Source organism: Lissotriton vulgaris, chromosome 3_1 (assembly GCF_964263255.1).
Source record: "Lissotriton vulgaris chromosome 3_1, aLisVul1.2, whole genome shotgun sequence".
Taxonomy (NCBI): Eukaryota; Metazoa; Chordata; class Amphibia; order Caudata; family Salamandridae; genus Lissotriton; species Lissotriton vulgaris.
Window position 1 is genome coordinate 1,033,297,594 of NC_141689.1, and position 26,093 is coordinate 1,033,323,686.

General features: G+C 44.3%; 1 protein-coding gene across 10 annotated transcripts in view; it reads left to right on the plus strand.

Moving 5' to 3' along the window:
- Nucleotides 1-26,093, plus strand: part of PDE5A (phosphodiesterase 5A) — a 783,446-nt gene that overhangs the window by 407,823 nt on the left and 349,530 nt on the right. For all 10 annotated transcript variants that reach the window (XM_086961429.1, XM_086961430.1, XM_086961428.1 and 7 more), the window contains exon 5: nt 3,644-3,733. In XM_086961429.1, the coding sequence (XP_086817555.1) occupies nt 3,644-3,733 (90 nt within the window). The remainder of the gene's footprint in view (nt 1-3,643; nt 3,734-26,093) is intronic.

Below are 26,093 nucleotides of genomic sequence, written 5' to 3' on the forward strand. Positions count from 1 at the left end.
TTTTGATGAGGAATACATCCTACCTAACATTGTAGACGACTATTCAGTGACGCTGTACAAGAAACAGCAATTGCCTCGTCTGTGGTTATTATGAAAAAACGGTTTGAATTATTATTATTATTATTGGGCATTTATTAAGCGCCTGGTTACGCCACTGGCGTGTCCCCGCGCTATGGTAAGTGAAATGACTGTCCCCCCTCCTCCTAACCCAGCTGTCTACTGAAAGAGATAAGTCTTAAGTTTTTTCCTAAACTGGATCTCAGAAGGCTCAAGCCGAAGTTCCAGTGGCAGTTTGTTCCAGCATATGGGAGCGAGGTATCTGAAGGACCTGCCTCCCATCCGAGCTTTAGATATTCTTGGAACTTTTAACAGCCCAACCTGCGAGGACCGAAGACTGCGTGTAGGCTCGTAGTAGGCTACTAAGCTCTGGAGCGGGAGAGGTGCCTTGCCGTACAAAATACGGTGGCAGGTGGAAAGGGCCTTGAACTTTACTCTCCTCTCAATGGGGAGCCAATGGAGCGCTCGCAAGGCTGGCTTGGCGGAAGATCTCCTAGGGAGTCTAAGGACCAACCGCGCTGCCGCATTTTGAAGAACCTGCAAGCGACCGATGACCTTGCCTGTGGCCCCCAAATAAAGCAGGTTCCCGTAATCAAGTCGGGAGGTGACCAAGGCATGTACCAGCGTCCGACGAGCAGAGATAGGAAGCAGGTCTAAGACTTTCCTAAGAACTCTCAGAACGCTGAAACATACCCCCGCCACCCGACCGACATGTGGGCCAAAGGTGAGGTCCTTATCGACCCACACGCCCAGATTCCTAGCCTCCCGGCAGGGAGCGGGGACTTCCCCCAGACAAGGTGGCCACCACGCCGACGACCACGCCGACGGTACACCCCCCACCACGAGCACCTCGGTCTTGCTCCCGTTCAACTTTAAACAGTTGGCAGACATCCAGGCCGCAAGGTCTTTCATGCAATTCCTGAAGATGTCTGCCGCAAGACCGGGCGCGCGCGATAGGGAGATGACCAGCTGCGTGTCATCGGCATAGGACACCAAGCGGAGGCCGTGACCCTCCACAATAGCCGCTAGGGGGGAAACGTAAATATTAAATAGAGTTGGGCTCAGGGACGAACCCTGAGGGACGCCCTGGCCCAACTCAATCTCCCTGGAATAGCACTCACCCAGTCTGACCTGAAAGCATCTCTCAGAGAGGAAGGACTTGATCCAGCCAAGCGCAGCACCTGTCACCCCACCTTCACTCAGACACTGTAGCAAGGTGGAATGTGCTACAGTGTCGAATGCTGCGCTTAGGTCTAAAAGGATCAGTGCCATCGTCTGGCCCTCGTCTACTCCCTGTCTAAGAGCTTCTACCGCCACGAGGAGAGCGGACTCCGTCGAGTGGCGGGGACGGAAGCCAAACTGCGAGTCGTGGAGTAGCGAAGCCGTCTCCACAAACTGCATGAGCTGTATATTGGCTGTTTTTTCCGCCACCTTCGCCATGTAGGGGAGGAGGGAGATAGGACGGAGGTTGTCCAATTTATCAAAGCTGACATTGGCCTTTTTTTGCAGGGGAAGTACCACCGCCTGCTTCCAGGCCTTCGGGACCACCTGAGACTCAAAAGAGACGTCCAAAAGCTGACGGACGTAGGGCTCTAGCACTGGTAAGCTATCCTTAAGCCGGCTCGGGGTAGTCGGGTCTCTGGGGGAACCGGATTTGATGGATCCACATATACGGAGAAGCTCCGTTGTGGAAGGAGTGACAAACATGGTCAACCGATGTTCCCCTTCCCTTCGAGGGAGTTCCACGGGGGCAGTGCCTCTATCTGTCTTCTGGGGGAAGGAGTTGTAAATGTTGGAGACTTTAATTGCAAAGTACTCCGCAATGCGATTGCAGCCCTCCGTGGTGCAGAGCTCCTTCGGTGCTGTGGCAGTTTTTCCTATTGCAATGGATTTATAAATAGAGAAAAGCTCCTTGGTAGACTGTTTGGCTTCCTCAATTTTATTGCAATAATACGATGATTTGGCCTTCCTAATCATCATATGATATGCCCGCCTGCAATCCATATAAGTAGTTTTGGCCTGTGCGGAGTATGCAATCCTCCATTGCCTTTCGGCGCGTTTGCATGCAGCCTTGGCCGTTCGCAGATCTTCATTATACCAAGGTGCCGACCGTTGTATTCGGCCGCCTGATTTCGACAAGCCAAGCGGTGCCACCTGATTCAGGGCTTCAAAGATGCGTTGGTCAAAGTTGGCATTGACTTCATCAGCCCCGTCCCCCACGGGAATACCTTTCTCGGTAAGTGCCAGATTGAATTTGGCCTGGGAGAACGTCGTCCATTTCCGCCTAGGATGTTTATCAGCGGGAGGGTCATTAGGACGGGGTTCCTGTAATTCAATGGTAAAAGGGACGAGGAAGTGATCAGACCATGCAATGGGAATCGGGGCATGGGCGTCCACTTGACTCCAGTTGGCAAAAACTGGGTCCAGAAGGTGGCCCAACTTATGAGTAGGCAACAGTACCTTCTGCTCAAATTGTAGGTTAGCCATCGTGTGGCATAGCTCGCTCGCCACTTTGTCCGAGGGGGTATCTAGGTGAAGGTTCAGATCCCCTAGGACCAGATATTTGTCTGAGCGCAGAGCAGCTTCTGTAACACCTTCCACTAGCTCTTCAACGAAGGCAGTAGAAGAGCCTGGAGGACGATAGATTAGCAAGCCTTTCAGAGTGAAGCAGCCATTAATCAAAATGGAAAAGGCGCCAGCTTCACTGCCGTCGATCGCCATGCGATCCAGCTGGCATTGGTAATCTCGCCGCGCAACAATGGCTATCCCACCCCCTCTCCCACGTGGTCTATCTAGCCTTTGTATGCCATAGCCTTCAGGAATGGCCTCAATGACCTCCGGCATGGAGTCTTGATCAAGCCATGTTTCCGTGAGGAATAAGAGGTCCCACTGCTTCCCCGTAAGGAGGTCATGGATGTCAATGGCATGTTTCCGTAGGGAACGCACATTCAGTAGACCACAGAATGCGTCAGTGACCACAATTCGACTTCTCTGTTGTTCAATGCATGGCATTCACTCACAGTAACAACATCACCTGCAAAAAGACTGTAAAATAAAACAAGCAATGCCAGCGCCAGTAAGTCTGGGTTTAATGAGCTAACACAGGTGATATTACCATATTAATTGAGACACACATGAGTGAACCGGTAAGAGCGGACAGAGGGCTACATGGCCCAGTTGTCATGGAGTCCAGTGCAGGCACTTGAGTGGAGGCAGAAGGATACGCCCAAACAGCACATAGAAGTGATTAACAAAGTCTCAAGCCAAGGCCTGAAGTAGGCTGATCGAAGAAAGCCAGAGGTTAAAAAGGGCAGAACCAAAGCCCACTCTATGTATGTTGTTAGCAAATGCTCGGTTTGAAAGCTGTGAAAACCTAGAGCTAAAACCTGAGAGTATGTTGCATACAAGTTGTGCAAATATGTATACAATCATGTCATGAAATATCTTAATTTAAGCTTATAGCCAGACCATATCTTGCATAGGTTTTCAATGTCATTAGTTCAAGTATGCTCTGCTTTTTTCTGTGTATGTTTATGCAGATCAGATATTTGTTATCGCTGCTGATTTCATGACATTTATTTTGCAGGACTTTTCAGCTTACTTGGCTTTTTGTGGCATTGTTCTTCACAACGCACAATTGTATGAGACATCACTTCTGGAGAACAGGCGCAACCAGGTAACACCAGGCACTCATCTAATTCTAGCAAGGAGTGAACGTGAAGACCAAATGTCTATATATTATTTTATATGGTTGAAATCCGTATTAGTCAGTCAATCAAAACATTTTTTATTCGGATAATCAAATATCCATAGAAGACCAGCATTTGCAATGCAATGGGTCTCGCATTTACAAGAGTTTGCGCTATTGACATTGTAAATGACGATGCCTTTTATTTATGTTTTGGTTTTTAAAAGACAAATGAAAGGGATTTTCATTTAAAATGCCAATAGCTTAAACTTGCGTAAATGCGAGACCTATTGCATTACAAATGCTTGTTTTTAACTGCAGCGGATGCAAGGCACTATAGGGCCTTTCAAACCCCTTCGCCTCGGTGCCACTGCACCGGCTGCACACTGACAGCTACACTGCTAGATTCACATTCGGAAGTTAGAGACCGCAGCATACAATGTGCACAATACAATACGAAAGGCCTCTTAGCGCTGCTAGCCACAATTTGGGACGACACATAATTGAAAGTATTGTAAAAAGAAAAGACGTTTTGAGAAGGTGACAATGTCTGTAGCTTCATAAATATCCATATGAACATGTCACTATATGTGAAACTAGACAGCTAGGGGTGCATGTCTGTATCGTAGATTGCTTCTAAGCAAGTGGTGAATCTACTTATACAATGTTGGCTAGAATTCATAGACATTCTACTTAGAGGTTCGCCATATAAGGCATTTATCAAATGTACATCAATCTTCGATCACAAACACATAATTTCATTATTGCTTAAAAGGTTTTCCAATACAACATTGCTCTTTTCTTAGGGTTTACAGTGAGACTTCTAAACCTGTCTGTATTTCTGCGCTTTGCAGGCTGACATTGCGCAGTTGTGGACGGGGTCGGTCTAGTTCTGTGACTGGTGTTATCATTTGGGTGTGCATTCCTTTATGAAAGCGGAGAGTTGTGCCCCCTTGTCTACACTGCTTCCCTTTCTGGTTGGTCGCTCTGTCATGTTTAGCCTGTGTTGTATAGTTTACATCACAGTGTATTTTATCCTGGTGTTATTATGCCTTGAATGTTACCTTTCTTTTTAACTGAATTACCTCAGTACCCTAAACTGGATATCTAACCCTGGACAACGTATTCAAGGACAGTCCCAACCACTTGACTGCGTAGCCAGTGCACTTGTATTTCTTCTCAATGCCTTAGCGCCTAAAAGCAATAAAGTTCTGATTTTGTGCTAATATAAGAAAATTAAACATGTTTACTGGACACTTTAAGCTGCCCGTAAGGGGTTATCATGCAAGTGAAGGAACTAAGATAAGAGGGACAGTACCGACACTCCTCAAGAGAAACAGAATACTTCTAATTGGAGAGTACCAGTACTTTTCAGAAACAAGCAGGTACTCTGGTGCATAGTACCTGCATTTCAATTTTTCCATTTCAAGCGCTGGTTACTGTCCTAATGCTTAATTAAAAAAAACACTTACAATAAATGTTTGAACTAGAATGGGGTTCCAAGTAACTAATATAGTGTAAAGTTCCAGTGGCTCTGTGATGGAAACATTGAACATTTAAAAACATTTGGGGTCAGTCACATTGATCAATAATTTGCAAAATGTAAAGCCCATCCTGAATAGACATTTGGAAGTCTGCCACAAGGTCTTTTTCTGCAACTTATAAATGCCTTGGAACAGTGACATTGGACAGTCCCTGAAACAAATTAAAAACACGTTATATACGTGGGGCACCCAAGGCAACGTTTAAAGAAGCAGCTGAATACCAAGAGGTATAACTGGAGTAATGTCTTAGTGAGGTGTGCCCCCAGCATCGCAAGCCCAACCTCGGTCTCAGAATTTTTTTTTGTAAAACACACCTCACACTGTCACTGCTTATCTCAACTTCCTTACAACACTATTGCTTTTAATATTTAACATCTGTGCATAACTCAACAGGATCAAAAATCATTTGGGGGCTTTGCTAGTAACTTAGCATCGAAGACCCAGAACCAAAAATTATTGTACAAAACTAGAAAATCGTAAACAAGACAGTGCGTGAAGATTAGCCGGAGATTTTACAATGGAGCCATATCCAATCAAAATACCAGTAAAGAGAACAGATAAGTTGTCGACCTTTGTTGAAGTAGTATACCGTACCATCTATTTTCTTCATAAACAGCCTCCCACACCTCCGCTGTTAACAGCCATCCTGCTTTCAAACCCCACTCACACAAACTGAAGTCGTTGTCACCGATCGAAACCTCGAACACGGACCCTAAATACTGTGAGAATAGTCTGAGCCCGCCCACATACCACATCAATCGGTTTCGCTCTTGGAACAACTCTCTGGTTGGTTGGTGGCAATGCTCATCACATTTGTTAATAGAGTGTTTCCGCTCAGTTTACACAGCCAATAGGGAAATGTAGTTTCTTGCTTTGAGCAAGCACTCGTGCCGGGCGGGGTGCAGGAACCTTACCAATAGTAACAAAGTCATCAACTCTCCAGTCTCTCAGAAACCTCATGCACTCCCCCGCTGACGCGGGAGTGTGCATAACATCCAAAGACACACCTGGAAGACGACGGGAGATCAACATGAATACACAAAGTGCACGGGCCCGGAAATAAAAAAAAACGTGAGATGTGACGCAAGTGGTGCGCACGCGTGCGGCAGGAAAAAGTGCTGTGCACGCCACGCGCGCTTGGGTGCTTAATAGTAAGCTGCTGGCCGGCAAGGTAGCTCCTTTGAAGCAGCTATTAAATGTTTTGCCAGAGCAGGGCATGCGCTGGCTCAGGCGAGACCTAAAAAAAACACATTAAGAACACAGAAAAACATATAAAGTATAAAATGTGAATTAAAACATAATTCATCACACACAAAAGTGACATATAAAAAAGCACTACAGTTTCAACGCAATCTTGCCCAAGAAACAGTATAGAAAAAAAGCACAATTTATTACACACGAAAATAAAAACCAACCAATTGCAGCATGTGCAATAACTGCAATTTGAATAGGGCCATCTTAATCAGAAAGGGTGGTGTGCCAGGCCTGAACTTCCGCTTGCTTAGTACAATTAAAAGGAACACAAAAAGTGACCTTTTAGACAATGTGGAGTGATTCAAAACTGCCAACAAAATACACGAACGCTGTGCAAATGTTTCATACTTGTAAGTTGCATGCTACTTAAATTTTTTTTAATACAAAATAAACTTTTATTAAAAGCCTTGTATTTGTGGCACACAGCCTAAATTAATGAAATGGTAATGACAACAAAGCAAAAAAAGAAACATGTAACGGTGAAAAACAATTGATCTCCATAAGTTCGTTTTTTCTTTTAAAAAAAATAATCATGAAAGCATATGCATAAGCCAAAGTTTTGCTTATGAAATGCATGCAAACGAAGACATAAGGATATGTAAGCTCAAAAAATCGGTAAGACGGGTCCTGGCGAAAGTAGGAGTTGGGGAGAAATTTTGCTCCCTGGTATTTATCTGCTATAAGTTTCCTTCTGCGACGGTGCGGGTGAATGGCTGCAGTTCACAGAGTTTTACGATAGAGAAGGGCACCAGGCAGGGTTGTCCGCTGTCCCTGTTGCTCTTCGCTCTATATATGGAGCCATTTGCCCAAAGGATACGCCAGAACCCGTGTGCGACCGGGGTGAAAATGGGGGGGTACACCCACACTGTCAGTCTGTACGCGGACGATGTTATTCTGACCCTGGACGACCCGGAAAGGGCGCTCCCGGCATGCATTGCGGAGCTGGACGCCTTTGCGGCGGTCGCGGGATTCAAAATGAACTTGGGGAAATCGGTGGCCTTGGATGTGTCGTTAGATGCGGCCACAAGATCCGAGCTGCAGAGCCTCTTCCCCATGCAGTGGTGGTCGGAGCTCATGCCTTACTTAGGCATTTTACTGGCACCCACCCTTCCTGCTATGGGACTGCCAACTATACTGTTTTGGGCAAGAAAATCAGAGAGGAACTGGGACGTTGGAATAAAGGCACGTTGTCCTGGCTCGGCAGGATTGCCGCGGTTAAGATGACGGTCCTGCCACAAATCCTTTATTTGTTCCGGGCTCTGCCGCTTCAGCCCCACTCGTGGTGGCTTCGGCAAATGCAAGCGGATCTTGCGCGTTTCATCTGGCAAGGCCGCAAACCTAGACTGAAGAGGGCGCTTTCCACATTGGCCCCAGAAGCGGGGGGATTGGGGATACCAGACCTACGCAAATACTTCCAGGCGGCACAATTGCGATACCTTGTGAAGTGGAGCAGATGGGAGTCAGATAAGCACTGGCTCTTCCAGGACCAGGCAGTGGCGGGCCGGCCGCTGCAGGAAGTGCCCTTCTTACGCAGGGCCCACCATCCCCCCAATTTGTACGCGTCTTTCGTCACGCAGGTCCCGTTGAAGGTGTGGGACGCCACGAGTGTCGCCCACGGACTTACCACGTTCCCCTCGCCGCTTACACCTTTGGTTGAGAATCCGGACTTCACCCCAGGAATGGAACCGGGGGCTTTCACGCACTGGAGGGCCGCTGGGTGCAGGACTCTGTTTCACATGTATGACTCGGAAGGCGTTCTTCCCTTTCCGAATTTCAGACAGGAATACGAGTTGCCTGAGACAGAGAGACTGAGATACCTACAAGCACGCCACTGGGCGTTGCACCCGCAAGTGCGGGAGACAGCAGATAATAGTCTTCTTCCCTACGAGAGATGGCTTTTGTCTCGTACTTCCGACGCGAAAGTGATCTCCGACCTCTACAAGTTTTTGCAACCCCCTTCCTCTCACCTCTACAACCCGGGCAGGGAGCGGTGGGAACGGGAGCTGGGGAGGACGCTGAGCCACAAAGAGTGGGGCCAGATCTCATACCGAGCGCGACACTCTGCATACCACATGGCGCTCACCGAAACATTTACTAAAGTGACCACCTACTGGTATTACACTCCCGAAAGACTGCGCGAGATGAACCGCAATATTGATGGTAACTGTAGGAGGGCAAGTGGGCAGGACACTTACGCATGTCCTGTGGGATTGTCCGCTGCTGCAGGCCTACTGGACAGAGGTGTTAGATGAGATTGATACACACTTTGAAATAGAGCTGCCACGCTTCCCCGCGTATGTACTGCAAGGCCTCCCTATTCGGCTGATGTATCCCCTGAAATCCCGTAGAGGCCGACAAATTGCTATTGCGCTGGGCTCTGCGGCCCAGAACATCCTCATACACTGGCGCACCACCACACTCCCCTACCTCACAGGTTGGTTGCATAGATTGTGGCATGTGTTGGGAATGGAGAAGTTATTGCTCACGGTAGCTGGGGATGTGGGGCAGTTCAATGACCTCTGGCAACCGTTTCACTCTCTGCTGGTCACTGAATTTAGGGAACTTACTTGCCTGAGGTATCTTCGCCTCTTGAGAGTGACATCACCTGCTGCATCGGCTCCCTGAAGGGTATTTGGACTGAACTTACCGGCCGGGGGGGGAGATGAAGGGGCGGGGTGGGACGGATTGGGGTATTGGACGGGGATGGGGGTGGGGGGAAGGGGGGGTCTTGGGGGAGTTGGGTAGAGGGGGTGGATGGGGGGGTTGGGGGAGGGTTGTTCCTTTCTTGCACTGCTGTCGTTTTCTTCGCGTTAAGACAAGCTAGCCTTCTGGGCCTTTCAGGGGGAAAGACTCAGCGCCTCGGCGCGCTTTCAATTGCTGGGCTGTAGCACTTGTTCTTGGCAGCAGTATTTCATGTTTTTGTATTGTCTCAATAATATGCAATAAAATGCTTTAAACCTAAAGATTTATTTGAACATTCATATCTTATGAAAGGGGAATCAATGCAGAAAGAGTGCGAATGACATTGCTGGGTATAATGCAATGACTGAAAAACACATGGTCGAAGCGGTGCACAAAAATGTAATCAAAAACAAATCAGGTAACAAGCTGCAAGCGCATTTTTAAAGGGCAAAAAATTCCCCCAAAAATCTGTAAAGGTGTGATGAGGCCTGGAATTTGATCCTCAATATCTTGTTAGTCCACTTGAGTTAATCGCATTGCATTCCAACCCTGGCATAGTAGTCTTCAGGTCATTATCAGGTTCGGGAGTATTTATAAGCACCACCAAGAAACATGAGCACCTAAAGCTATTTACCTCTATCATCGAACCCTCGCCCACTTTTGAAGTAATTAGGACTCTGACGAGGTGCCAGTAGACTGTGCCTGTCTCTTCATGAAGATATGGCCCACAAGGAAAGTTATCTTTAAACATAATTTATAGATTTGATGAGTTCATGTGTTTTACGTGGCTTAATGAGATAAAGAAGCTCAAAGTTTGAGAATGCTGTGCTGGAGATTAAAGAGAGCTACAAGTCTACAAGGATGTATCAGTCAAGACTTCCACTGAAGGCTCTCTTTCGAGCAGCCAGTGTGGCCCAAGTAGTTTTTGTATTCCAAAAGGGGTCCTCAGTAGCACCTCCGTAAGTACTTGCTAATGTGGTTGTAAGTGTTTGAGTCAGTTTGATTCGCTGTTTGCCTGACAGTTCCTACTGCGTTTCAGTAACGAGACCTAGATGCAAGATAAGTCCTTCAAGGACCCTTTTTTCTGACATTCCCCCGAATCCTTGTGGGTTAAGCTAGTGAATTTTGTTTCTAATCGATAGAGGGGCGGAGAACCACAACAGCTAAGCACTGCTGTTATGGGCTTCCAGGAACATCATCTTGAGCAGCAGATAGCCATACCAGTCCAAATACGGAAAGAAGTATCCCATTGGTGCTACAGATGACGAAAGAAAACGAGGAGACCACATTTTTGAGCACTCTTACTCTTGAAGGGGACTCTTTACAGAAGAGGCTCCTATTTAAGCAGTCTGGTGGCCTAGGTCCTAAAGAATTTTCAGTCATGTGCCCAATATTTGTCATTTTAAATGAAAATAACAGCTGAGTTTGCAGGTTTCTGAAATATAAAAAAAGGAAGTTATGCTAAATTCATCCAATTAAACCATTCTTGACAGTTCATAGAGAGGGAAATTTGGCATAATTCTCTCTTCTTTTCTCTCCATGCCAGCTTACCTGCAGGAAAAAATTGCTATCTGAAAAACATACTTTGAAGTTGTTTCTCTCACTTTGGTCTTTCCCACACTCCGAACAAAGGGCTGAGTGCCAATATTGATTTGCTAAAGACTGTATCAATTTCCTCCTTCTAAATTAATTTTCATCAGAATTCTAAGAATCAAGTATGGAATCTGGGGAAATATAAGGGAAAGGGACGCCTACATTGGTTCCACATAAAACTCTTGGTAGCTGAAATGTAAACAAAATATAAAACCGCATATTGTTTTCAGAATTTCTTTTTAAGAAATTTAACAGAATTTTAAATACTTATGCATTTCATAGGAATGCTCATTTTACCACTGTTGCCCAGCTACCACCATATCAAAAGGCAAGTTTAAAGTGAAATGTGGCTGCTTGGCTCATAGATAAGATACCATGTTTTATTCCTGAGCTGATAGTAAACGGGACTAACACTTTCTATGCTTCTAAAATGATTAACGGCCAGATTCATCAACGGAAAATTGGCTCGCAAAGGGACAGATTCTGAGAATCTGGCCCTTTGCGAGCGCAATTTTTTCATTTGGGATTCATCATCCCAAATGCAAAATTCGCTATTATAGAATTCGCAAATTTGCGAGGAATTGCATTTAAGGGATCTCTATTTGAGATTCCTTAAATGCAATTCATGAAACATTTAAAATTTGCGAATTCCCATTTTTGGGCCGCTATTTACCGCGAAGTCAAACCTCGTGGTAAATAGCGGAAACTTAGAAAAATGCACTTAAGTGCATTTTTCTAAGTTGTATGTTACACACACACATGTCCTTGGGACATGTGTGTGCGTAACACCAGCATCCAATATCATTTCAGGGGTGCAACTGGGTGTCTCCTTTGGACAACCCTGCACCCTTGAAATCGCAAATTCAAAATGCGAATCGCTAATAGCGATTCGCACATTGATATGTCTTCCCATTCATTCCAATGGGCCTTTAGGCCCATAGGAATAAATGGGGAGTTATTCCTTATTTGCGATTAGCAATTAGCTAATCGCAAATAAGGAAGCTGTATGATTCGCAATTAATATTGCGATTTCTACATGAATCCCGTTTTGCGAGTCTGTAATAGCGATTCCTTAATAATCGCTATTACAGACTCGCAAAACATGCCGATGATGAATCTATGTATAAGTCAGTAATTATAGCCTCTTCATTTTTAAGGCGTGAGGGACACAAAGTCATTAAAAAATACAGGGTTATGACAAGCGTGTCCAATGCCACAACCTCTATTTATGATGAAATGCAGAAGTGTAAACGATCTAGTGGTTCAGCAAATGGATCTCTTCAATGCAAGTCCGTGCAAATAATAGGTAGGTATGATGATAGTCTTGATGACATTGGATAGTCAAAGAGGTGTCTCTTGGAAGTTTGTAAAATCTCCATTTCTTGATGTAATAGTATTGACTTGCTCTGCTAGACAGTGTTGAGCATAAGCCAAATTCAATATACAAAGGAAAAATTAATCCAGGCCTTACTTTGCACATTATACTTTTATGACATCATCTCCCCAAGATTGGTCTATGACCACTCCTAACACACTAAGGTGAGCAGGCATGCCCCAAAGACTGGGGGTTCAGTTCAAAAACAGCCATTGCTCAGGGTGAATTGCATCCACATTGCCAGAATTGACCTTTAAAATAAAATTTGATTGAGTTCTTTTGTCAAATATACGCAGTCTGAATTTACTTGAATGGTGTAAATTCATTCACTTCTTTGGCCAGCCGATGTACTCCTAATCCTTTGTTTTGTGATGTTTTAGGAAATCATCTCAACAACACCTCATGACAGTGTATCTTGTCAGTCTCCGATTAGATGATTGAAACTCTGGCTTGTTTTATTAGTAATTTTAATAAATGTTATTGTTGGCTATATGCTTTTTTCCTACTTGCGTTCCCCTTAGGTGTTTTTGCCCTTTTGTGTAATTGAGTGGGCAGACTTCCATCTTCACTGAGTAGGTAAGCCCTAAGTCCTTTTGAGGGGTTTTGAGAGGTGACCAAGGGGACAGTAATTACCAGTGGCTAAGATTGATTTGTGTATTCCACCAATCACCTTTTGTTTTCCTCAGTGTGACACCATTAATACAATGAGTATGTCAGAATGTGTGTTTGATGCTCATACTGCCATAGGAATCAAGCTACATCTCACTCATGAGGCCTGGTTTGCTTGTGTTTCTTTCTGCAATGAAGTGGCCGAGCAGTTCATGCAGAATTATTTTTATTGGAGAAGGACCAAATCTGATTTGCATTTGACGATCTCTGGCTATGGTGGCTTAGTGGGCCAAAAATGGACTTCAATGTGGCCCTAAGTGTTCACCAATGGGTCAGATTAATTAATGCATTACACGCATCACGTTTTTCTTTTCCTCAGTAGGAGACGCGGGGCAGTTCCTGCCAGTTGGTGCCTAAACTACTGAATAATTAAATGATCAAGTCTTGCTAAAGATTTGAATGAACAAGCAAATACACATGTTATTGGTAAATTAAGCGATGAATGGCCTTTTTTTAATAGAACCTTATTTAAAGATATATATAACAGCCCAACCAACATGGGGGAATTAGCAATAATCGTACTATTGAACTAGTGCGGATCTCACACCAAGGCTCCACACTCATTCAGAGCAATCACACATCAGATCTCAGCCTCTCACACAATCAATGGTGATTCAGGGAGCAACTGAGTGGAAATCACATTTCTTTTCAGTCCACATGGTTTGCCAGTTAATCCATGGATTTAAACATCTTCCATCTCATTGCTAAATTTCCCGTTAGGCTGTGCACATGGATTTACCACTGTCATCACTGGTGCTAGAGTGCTCCACACAGAATCCATTTTACTAAACCCTAAACTTCAGCGGTTTGTCAAAACTCTGTGTACATAGAATAATTGAAAAATGACATCAATGTTGAATTGCACGAGAATATTCAGACTTCCAGGTGGCAAAAACATACACATAGTCACATTCATTCACTGCTGATAAACATATTCCAGAATGATAAGGTTACATTATAAGGAACGTATGATCAATTATTTGATTTGAATTTTTGAAGGACAGCAAATGTTGTCTTATGGCTGTTACGCCGCACTAATGTAAATTCCAAGATGTATGAGAGCGCAAGAAAAGTTTGTGTGTAGTAAGCTTCATATTAGGTATGAGGCTTCAAACCTTTACTTGGTATTTCTTGGTTCCTACTCCCTTCACTGCAAGCCTTCAGTCGAATGCTAGCATTACCAAATTCGGACGTCGTGCATTATAAGGAACGGACATGGTTAGTTTTTGGAATCGGGCTAGTGTTCATAATTTTCCGGAGTCTTTTGCCCCAGAGGCCCACTCACCCGCCTTCTTTGTCGCCTGAAGGCAAGGTGGTAAATCAGATGTTAATTAGATGAAAATAGGTTCCAGATTGGAGTGTCTTTGGAGAGTCCAGAAAGATTGATTGATGTGAATAATTTTAATTTCCCATTGTTTAAGGAGGGAGACAGATGATTGTTTTAAAGGCTGGTTTCACATGTTCACACTTCCAAGTGGCTGACACAGTGATGTGGCCTTGATCTTTAGCCGTTGGGGGTTGTCCCTGAATGTTTTTGATAGACCTCTTTACAACACTTTACGTTAGGCCAGACAGCGTTCACAATAGCGCTCCTAAAGTCCACTGAATGATCAGTTCGAAATAGCAAGAGTATTTCCTGAGTTTGGACAGCTGTACATTGTCCCGTATGACTACAAAAGCTCTTTGTAAAATGTAGTTCACTGGCATCTTACTTTTTGACGTGACTATAGTAGGACAATCAAAAGAAAATGTGCTATTCTCAAACACTCTCCGACCATGGTTTTCGTTTTTGATCCATTCAGGAAAAGGCTTCTTTTTAATTCAGCTGTCTGTGTTTTCAGTTGTCTGTGTTTTCTAGGCATTCGGAGATGTTTGCCTGGCTCGCAACTTCATTGTTTAGCTAAATGGGAATTTTTGTGTCAGAGGCATGATACATTTGAAAGTGTACCATATATATTTCTAATATATGTGCAGCAGGGATGCGGGGTTGGGGCACAGATGCTATCATTCTTGGCACATTCTATGTTGCTACAACGACGAATGTATGCTTTAAAATATATTTTACTAGGTGTGCAAAGAGATTAAGCAGATACTGTGCGTGCCAGAAGTGCTATTTTAATGACAAATTGATGTTTTTAATGGTATATGGTGCGCTGCATATAAGACCACAGCAGAAAAAAATAATCTCATCAACTGCAACACAACAACATAATAGCAACACAACTACAGTACATCACATTAACAACATAACAGCACACATGAAATAACAGCACAACACAATAACGCAACACCACACACAACAGTGCAAAGACAACACAACACATCAATACAACAAAACAAAATGCAGCACTTCCGCAACACAAAGCAACTCCTGCAACAATAGACCTTGAGGCAATACAAAAATGCAGCACAAAATAACCCAATAATGGAACTCAAAGAAACACAGTAAAATGCAATAAACGCAACTAAAAGAAAACAGTCTTGAAAAAATTGTGAGCAACAAAACAACTACAATAGCATGATCAGACATAGCAGTACACAAATATAGTACAAACAAAACAGCAATATTCCAGTGCAACAACACAACAAAAGTTACCACCAAACTATTAACCACCACATTATAAACACAACACAGTAACACATTCATACTACATGTCACAATATCAACACACCATAAAAGAAGCACAATCACAATACTTCATAATAACAGCATAAACCAACGCACCACAACAAGACACCTCAATACAGAAATACAACACAACCTAAAACAATACAATAGAAAACATACCACAGTTGCATTATTGTGGTGCTGTGTTGATGTTTGGTTGCCATTTTGTGTTGGTGTTTAATTATGTTTGTTTGTAATATGTTCTTTCTATACTATGTTGGTACTTTGTTCTGTGTATGAGCAGAATCCCTGCTACATGGCGCCCTTACGTTGGTGGTCTTATTACATGATACTTGAGTAGTACTTCATTCAGTCCTTAACCCCTTCGCTATTGTTTCCGGATAATAGTAGCGTCTGACAAACCTACCTATAGTTACATAGGTCTTTTCAAGCTTGAATCTTTTCAAACGGTTTCCTTTTGAATTACTACCCAGTTGTGCTACTAAGTTTTACATTGTCTCTTTTTCTTGTGTCACTATGGCTGACATTGTTATACCGCAACATAGTTGCATTGCGGTTCGCAAGCATGCAATGTTGGTTTGGAGGGCATGGCTTACCCGTTTGAGATATTCTACTCTTGGGTGACGTTTCTTGCAGTAGAAGCGGCTACGCAGGTTTTTCACACTTACACTCACACAGCCGTGCCCAGGGAATATGCCCCTTATAGGACACATTAGATTCTGATTTCTGCATGGCAGCACCGTGTTTGGTTTGATGGTGCCCTTCCCCATAGTGTAACGGCGACTAGATTGGGTCCTTTGTCCATTCCAGGCGCTTCCTGGATGGTTTAGGCTGGATTCACCCCGCATCCTCGTGCGGGGCAAGTCCCCGTTGCGGAGTTACAGACCCTATATGACTCTTCTGTTAGTGTCATTCGGGCCCTAGTTCAATATATTACCCTCAATTAACAGGGCGGGATCCCTGGTGTTGCGGCCCTTCCAGCTGGACTGAGCGGAATGAAGCTTAGTCCTGTGATGGTCAATGCAGTAATGGGCAAGCGTCCCCAGGACAAGGATGATATACCTTTTTGGCTTGCTGAGAAATTTGACGGGCTGGAGGCAGTTTTTCCTAATTAGAGTCCTGTAGAAAAATACAGGATTCTTACAATTAGTTTACCCAAGGATTTGGTACCAGAAGCCGGTGACTGTGAGTCATGGGGTAGGATTTTTGCGGCAGTGTAGATGAGGTGCTTCGGCACTCCGTCAATGGCTGTCCTTCCAACGGTCATTAAGCGTGTTCAGGACGAACACGGACCTGAGGCTGCGGTTGAATTGTGAATGAGACTCGTTGGCACGTTTGATGTAGTAGCCGATCTCGTCCTTTCAAATGTAAAGGGAGATGCGGTGAACTTTCAAGTGGCTAATGCCTTACGCGATGCCCCTGATGCAGACAAATCCCAACAGTTACCGAGAATTATTACGGCTGCGTATAAAACCATTGGCCGCAATAGTTTAGAAGTCAAGCCCTTTACTGCTAAAGATAAGAAGCAAACCCAGGGTGCGAAGTCTGAAACTGATGTTCAACACACAGCACCAAAGAAAAATTAGAACAGAAATAAAAAACAGGGGAAACAGAAACAGGAGTCCTGTCCCCATCATCAGTGCCTGCGTCTACTGAGCGCGTTCATGATTTCCGCGACTTCACTACGAATAAGTCTCCTGATAGATTTCAGGTTCCTGATCAACGCTCTCCTCATTCTTTACAGGACGCATCAGCCTCATCGTCCAGTGGTGGAGACGGTGGCAGAGGTCAGGGTGGCCAGCAGAGTCGCGACCAGCCCCGCCCGAAAGACGGAAAAGGCAAGCAGGACGATTCTTCACAGAAAAGACCCCAGTTTCAGAAAAAGAAAGTTACCGCTTTAACAGCGAGATATGCCACAGATAGTGAGAACGCAGCTTCGGATTCAGACATGAGTGCAGACGTTGCTGGACAGCGCAGCGGAGATTACCATAGTGCGAGAGGCCCTGCGTCCACTACTGAAGGTGACAGCGACTGACCTATATGTTGTTGTTGAAACAGCTGATACCAGAGTAGCTCCCCCTGACAGACTTCATGAAATGGTCCTTTTAACTGAAGGTGACATACAACGTACCATAAACGGGGTATTTTGGGAAAATCTTACAACTACCTATGACATTTTGTTAGCAGAGGCTGGCTGGCCCCCACCTTTTGTTCCCGCAGCTCCGAGAGGGGAGGATGTGATCCTCCCTAGTTTCGCGCACACGGTCTCAAAGGAGCATACGCTGAATTTTGCAGAAGAGAGGGCTAAAGCCCTTGCACCGGCTCTGTACCATACGCACTGTGGTTGGGATACATTTTCCCCACACCACGAAATTCCCTTACGGTCTATGCCACAGCCTCAACCTCAATATCCCATCTGACGTGAAGCTAAGGCTTCAGCTGCGGAAATCCTTGAACAGTTGGAATATCAAGGTGTAATTGAAACTTGTGTGTCACCAATGAATAACCCACTTTTTACTGTGACCAAACCAGACGGTTCGTACCGTTTGGTATTGGATTACCGGCATTTGAACTTGCAATGCCGAACCTGTGCAGTGCAGAATACCCACGGCTCTGCTCTAGTGGATGGTCTTGTGCGAAAACGGTTTAAAACCACACTTGACATATCCAATGTTTTTTTTGCCCACAATTTGGATGGTCTCAGTTCCTAATGGACCAGTTTTACCTGTGGCGGTAAACAGTGCCAATTTAAATGCCTGGCTATGGGCTATAAGAATAGTCCAGGTGTGTTTGCCGCCCGTATCGTCTCTCTCTTGGAGAGAGTTAACCCGGATGCGTGTTCGTATATGGATGACATCTGTCTCACAGACGACGAAATTTGGGCGCATCTGTGTCACGTTGACCGCATAATTTGTAACTTTGCGGACTTCGGTTATAAATTCAACTTTGCAAAGTCTCACATTGCAGAGTACACAGTGTTGTTCCTGGGCTACGAGCTCAACAATGAAAGTCAAGGATTGGCTCCTCACTTCTTGGAGAAATGCGCAAAGCTGTGCACTCCTACAACTCTGAAAAAATTACAGTCCTTGCTGGGATTTTTGAATTTCGGGCCTACTTACATTCCCGAATATGCCCAGCGTATCAAGCCTTTGTATGCTTTGATACAACCTACTTTCACCAAATTGTGCTGGCTGCCTGAACATTCAGCCATTTTGCAATCTTTGCAGGCTGATCTTCTAGAATTTAAATTCTTACTGACTCATGATAACCACACCAACCTGGTGATAAGAATCATCCCTGGGGTGGTGGGTTTCACTTACCTTACTTTTAACGAAGGAGACACAAAACCTATTGCTTACAAGTCACACTTGTACACGTCGGCTGAAATGTGTTTTTTTGACAGCAGTGTAAATGGTGATTCTTAAGGAAGGGAAAACGCATGTTGGTTGTTACCCCGTATCCTGCACTAGAGACAGTGACGAAGGCCAGTGTACCAAATTCTAAAGCTTTGCACCCACGGTGGATACAATGGGCAGTATCTTTGCGTCTCCGGATGTCACGTTTATTTTTGATGCCTCCTTACAGTCACAGTATGAGTTTCAATATGAATTTGTTCATCCTGCGCCATTGACTATGCAACCTTTGGAGGATTTCCATTGTATCATATACACTGATGGTTCAGCGCAGGTTGCGCTTGGGTCTAAGCAAGCATACGTCTCAGCTTGCGCCATTGTGGTAGGTACCATGGTGAATGATGAATTCAAGTCCAAAGTCTTGCACACGCAGACTTTAGGGGACTGTACCGCACAATTGGCAGAGCTCCGTGCTCTCATGCTTGCATTGGAGTACACTGATCCCAGTGTGACGACTCTTATTGTGAGTGATTCTTACTACCGTGTCCAGTCTTACAATGAGAATCTGTTCTTTTGGATTCAGAATGATTTTCGTGACTCCAAAGGTAGCACAATAAAACATAAATTGATCTGGGTCCGAGTGGCCGAGCTTAAAGAGCAGTTGCCACTTGTGTATGTAATTCACACTCTCGGTCATCAGCGCGTGAGAGTTCATGCTGTTGTCAATTCTTTGGCCGATGTGGCCCCAAAACCAGCAGTGTTGACATATTTGATAGCAGCAGTTACACGTTCCAAGAGTAAGTTTGATGATGATATTTTGGCGGCTATAACCGCGACTGAGAAGGGAAGTAAATATCCAAAGGGGTTCCCTTCTAGTGAAGTGAAGTAGTGTGGCTCACTGGTTAGAGGCGGCAGACCCGAGAGCAGAGGACGGCCCGGGACCAGGGTTCGATTCCCGGCGCGGCAGGTTTCTGGACCAGGGTCAGCGGACTCGATAATTCTCTCGCCTCGGTGCCCACTCTGATCAGCGATCACACTCGGCAACTCTGGGCATTAGCTTGCCTCATCTTCACTAACGGCCCCACCAGACCGCCGGGGATGCCTGGTCTCACCCTGGAGATACCCATTAAGGGACCATCTCTCAGGGAAGCCAGGAAGGGTTTCGCAGCGGTCGAAGCGCCTTGGGACCCTACGGGTAAGTAGTGCGCTATATAAATGCCAATACATACATTTCTAAGTATTCATACCACTTAAGTCCTGATAAAGTTCCTTATGTGAAAATACCGGATGTTGGTGAAAGGTTAATTCCCAACGGGAACCGCAGGTCCACACGGATTACGGCTGCCCATGAAGGTGTTGCGTCTGCGCATGCTGGTGCTTCGGCTACTGTATCTCAGTTACAACGTTTCTGGTGGCGGGGACTGTACAAACAGACGCGTGATTATGTCCTTCAATGTGACATTTTCCAGCAGATTAAACCTTCAACTGCTGCGTGTCCGCCCCAGACACAGTTGTATATTTCTAATAAACCACTTGGTTGTGTTTACTTAGATCACTGCGGTCCTTTTTCTTTTGATACTGCGTATAAGTACATCTTAGTAGCAGTTGATTCATGCACACGCTTTGTGTGGGTGTATCCACACCGCAGCACTGATTCACGAACTGTCATAATAAACTTGCGTGTCTTTGTAGGGATTTTTGCCTGTGGCACCTTCCATGCGGATCAGGGTCCTGCTTTCGCCTCTAAGGCGTATAGGGATGCCATGACTTCGTTGGGGGTCCAAGTCAAGTTTTTGTCTCCATACAGACCTGAGGGTAATAGTGTTGTGGCACGAATGAACCGAGATTTAAAGCAGTCTTTGACAGCTAGGGTTATAGACACTGGCAGGAACTGGCTGGCCCACCTCAATAGCGTGCAGCGTGCCCTTAATAATCTCCCTAGAAGGCCTATGGGTGGGCGGACCCCATACGAAATTCTCTTTGGTATCAAGATGTTTGTCCCGGACCTTGACGGTTTAGACCACGCGGCAGTTGCTGCCTCCTTTGACGTAGATGAACATTGCAATGTTTTACAGGATCTACAAAAGTCGAGAGACAGTCTTGCAAAGGAACACTTGCCCTCCACTTCTGAGGCTGCAGATTCCGGTAGTTGGCTAGGTACCCCAAGTTGGAGAACTGGTTCGAGAGAAGATCGAAAACAAGAAGGAATTTGGTCCCTCATATCGAGCTCCAGTTCCAGTGCTTGGCATGAAGGGCACAAGAACAATCATTTTACCACCACTTCCAGGTCGTAAAGAGAAAAGGTATATCTCCATTGACACCGTCAAACTACATAGAGTGGACGATTCTTCTTAGTGTGACTCCGGCAGTCTCATGTCCATCAATTTTGAGAAATTCTGTTTCTGCCCCGGCTCCTAACCCCAGGCCTGATGTTGCCCTTGAGATGCCTGCAGTTTCAAGTCCTTTATTGAGTTCACTACCTGGTGCTCACCTTGATGAAACTGAATTTACTTACCCCACTGACTTATCTATGCCTGATTTGCAAACTTGTTTGGCTACAGAATCCAGATTTTCATTTGACACTGACTCTCACACATCGAAGACCCCTTCCAAGATTTCTGTTCTTGCAACACAGTTTTTTGGATTCCTCCTTGGAACTACATTTGGTTGGTGCTTTTTTCGATGTACCTGTTCATGTCTATTGGATTTGTGGTGTATTTTTTTCCGCCTTGTCAATGGACACTATGTTGAAGAAAGAACGTGCATTCGACATATCAATGGAACATTGGCTCCCCATTCCTCATCGCACAGATGGAAGAGGGACCTGGCTTTTGTTAATATCACTGCTTGGCCCATCTTAGATGGGATTGTGTGGGATGCTATTAGATTTCAAATCCATGGGCCCACTGGGGTTATAAATGTCCCAAATGTCCTAAGAGTTTCTATGGAGGATGTAATTAAACAAAATATACGTTCTGATGCTTGGGATGTTCAGGCCGTAGAAGCTTTGTTTTCTGATTTGAAATATTATGCTGCCTCTGATGCTGAAGATTTGTATCTAGACTCCGCAAATTATGGTGATTGGTTTTGTTATCAACATTTTGGCAATCACTACCTGCAAAAATACAAGGAGGAATACTGTTAATTATACCCAGTGGGAACATTGTCCCGCTCCTGTACAAGGCAGTTCTACTTCTTTGTTAAAGAGGTTCACTTATTTTACTGATTTTAATCAGTCAAATCCCAATGCATTTTATTTTAAAATGACTAAAAAGTCCACTTCCAAGGTTAGACTTACCCACACAAAGTTATTGTATTCAAAGTCCTTTTTAGACCAATTGGCCGTTGAAGGCTACGAGTTGTGGAAAGATACTATTGATCTTAAATCTGTTTGGGGTTCTAAAAGTTGCCAAGTGCAAGGCACTGAGGCTTTGCATCGTGCATGCCTCATCCCGAACCATATGTTGTTTTTGAATTCTACAATTCCACAAACTACTTGCTTTGGATTGGCTACAACAAAGAAATTAAATGCTCGTTCCTTTCCTGAATTAGAAGAATATTCCAGTTGGAATAGTAATACCAGGTATTCCATCAGAGAATAACAGACTCTGTTACTGAATTCTTCCTTTAACATATTCAGTTTGGATCCTAAGGGTTGGTTGCTGTGGCACAGAAGTGCTGATTCATGCCAGCATCGTTTTCTGGGTTTAGCTCCAGGCTACACACAAGTCAGGGTGGATCCCCATTTTGAAAGTGGCCATTCTGTAACTACCTATTCTGTGGGCAAATTATGTCAGAGTTGGTTAAAACATTCCACTTTGGTGTCAGTTAAGATGCATTTATCCAAGTTGACTGATGATGTTGATCTGAATGATTTTGTGAAAGGCCCGGCTTCCGGCAGATCTAAAAGATGGATATATGCTATTTACAACGAAGTTTGGAAACTGTCCCAAATTGAGGCGGCTTCCCGCATTAGAGCTATAGATCAGGCAAATTTAGAAAAATTGCTAGCAGTTGTACATAACAGCATTAAAACGCTTTCTTTCCGCATTTACACATTAGATAATATTGTGTCATCTGTTGTTGATATTGTGCAAGATGAAGTGTCTGTTTTGTACCATGGTGAAAATCAATTGCGTTCTATTATGCAGTCTGCATGGACCTTACAAACCCTGAAAGCAGGAAAAGTGCCATGGCACTACATGAATACGTCATCATTATTTGCTCCGTTTAATTTGACTGAAAAGCAACGTTTTATGTCAATTAAAGATGCAACTTTTTCTATGTTACACACTGAAAAGTTAGAACCGTTACCATTTACAGTGTCTGAGACCAATTCGGCAACATGGATTATCCATAGGTTAATAACTCTACCTTTTCCCCTTTTCAAATTCGAAGCCTGTATGAAGTACTATGCAATTGACATATATGAACCTCTGGGCACCGCTTATCTCCATGAAGCTTGGTCGCTACCATTTACTTATAGATGCCTTAGGTAGGGAAAAGAGGTTTAGTTGAATGGTGAAGATTGCACTACTACACCTGATCACTCATTGGTGTGTAGGAATATCCAATTGCTTGGCTCTTGTAACCAGAACGAGCCAAATGTAGCCTGCATTTTGAAGGGTACACGAACACCTGCTATCATACACACATTCACATTACTGGCAAACAAGAGTTATTTACTTTTAAATAATGAAGATTGTTGTGGGATGGTGACAGGAATTTCTTACGTGGTTTGCTGTAAAAATTTGATGTTTCCTCCTTCGCATGGGAAGCTTGAGGTTTCCATCTGGCCGACGATTCCGACCTTGAAAGCAGAGTTCAACTAGATGAGTCGTATAAGAGCTCTATTGTCCCAGAAAGAAGTCGCCCTCACATCTGCTCGTGAAACATTTGTCCTTCACGTGGCAAACACCCGCACAGAAGTGCATGCTTTATTAAATACAGATTTGCCCTTGTATTTCGGTGAATTAATTCCCACTATCTTTAATGCATCCTCCACCACAGGGCTGGCTCACTTTTTTAAAGTTGTTAGCAGTGGCTTTGTGTCTTCTTTTCAAACTATGTCTGGTGTGTTCCCGGCATTTTTTCATTTGATTTTTTCCAGCCTGTTTGGTGGATTTCCCTTAATGCTGGCTCTGGTTGTAGGCGTACTTCTGCTGTTTTGTTTATTTCAAAATGGATGCACGTCCTGTATTGCAAGAAGATCTATCACGACTGCTGCTGCTCCGCGGCCGAATGCTTGAATTTTATGGAGCGCTGCCACTTGCTACATTGAGTCCACCTTATGGATTATCATTTCGATTTTCTTACTTTACATGCGTCCAGCCTGTCTTTCATTGCCTGAGTTGCGATTTCGACTGGGCCTTGGATTTGTGTCTCTGCAATACGGTGTCTCCCGATGCGGATTATGAGCAGCTTATGAGCCCCTTAGTTGGTCATGAAATGCTTTGTTCTGGCGGAGGGATTATGGCCTTTGCAGCCATGCATGGAGTCCTGGGATGTTGGAATGTTTTCGCAGCAGCGCAAGATTTCTTGGCACGCAGCTACCTTGAAGAAAGACCGAGTTGCCCTCTGATGGTGCTAGAGGCTCCGGTAACTGAGGAACATGTATGTTCATTCCCTTTGCTGAATTGGATGGCTGAACTGTTTTCAGATGAGGACAGTGACTTCCTATTGGAAGCTGTTACTACATATTTTGCATATACATTGTTGTAGTGAGATATGTTATCGCTTCTCTCTCTCTCACATGACTGATGTCACATGTTGGACATCGGTTATTTTTTTTTTAATTAGTTTTTCTTGATTTCACTTTTTCCACCCAGCCCTATTGGCTTCCGTATTTCAGTTGCTAAAATTGACGATTTATGGACTTGTTCCCATTTTTTCACTGTGGCAATTTGAACTTGGTTCTGACTGACTGAACTCTGCTTTCCAAATTTGCCCCTTTTTCTTATCCGTGCTCGGATCAAGGGAGGGTGTCATGGGGACGAGCCTTGCATTTACACTGTGTTAAGTTGGCATAAGCTTATTAGAAGTTTAAACACCATTTTCCTTTCTGCTGCCTTTGCACACGTCACACATTATTATAAATGTTTAGAGTTTACAGAGTGTTTTGCTTCACACGAGAATAATATGTTTTTCTATATTAGCAGCCTTGCTTGGTAAGCTTTGTCTGAACAGTGAGTGCCGAGGCCTTCAAGGTAATTTCGACACAGTGGTTGCTGTTTGGACTGATCAGCGCACGTTCTAGACATAACATATATGCAGCTTCGGCCACCTCTGATTTTGGCGCGTTTAATAATGCACTGCGTAGGCATGATCACACACACTTGGAGAACATTTGCATGCAGAGAGCTGGTGTAGAACCTGATGTGATCCATTTCTACTAGGACCAGAGGTATGGGCCCGCCCTTGTAAACCCAAGAGACCTTCTGTAGATATAAAATAACCTAGTAGCAAGAGAGGGTGAAATCTAGGTGTAATCTAGCCTATTTCCATTTAGCATTTTAACATGCTTTCTCCTTTTGTATTTTATGGAATAGTAACTATGCTGATAATCTTGTTGCTTATAATATGTCTGCTTGTATTAGCTAAGATACTGCGCCTGAGAACACGGCATTAGAAATAAATATTTCCAAACGTGCACATGTCTTCATTTATTCCCCGTTTTGGACTGGTATGAGAGTATAACAAAAGAGTGTACATGCAAAAGAGGGAATAACCTCTGGTTATAGCGCTGGCGCTATATGTGTGCCAGCGCTATTGTATCACAGAAAAGGCCACACAAGCGTCTGTGAAACTTTCTGTAACACCAAAGTACCCCAGGAGTGCATAAAGCAAGCATGCATGCCCGCTGCTCTCCCGGGACACTTTCCATGATACAGGCCCTGGTGCTGCTTCCAGGCAAATAAGTAGGAAGATTGTTGAGCAAAAAAAATAAAAGTATATTCAGGCGAAGATCTAAATCTGTGCTTGTACTTTTGTCTTGATGAATGATTCAACAGATTCCAAGGGGTAGCTGAAGTAAATGTACACAACCTTTGACCTCTTTAACATCACAGGAAGTGACATCATATGACGTTTGATCCAAATCTTCCCAGGAAGTGATGTCACATGAGCGTGACCCAGATGATATCACAATATTTAAAATAGCTGAAATAAATAACTCCATAATTAGTGCACAATTAACATAGCAACACAACAGTTACTAACACAAAAAAAGACTATTTTACACACCACCTAT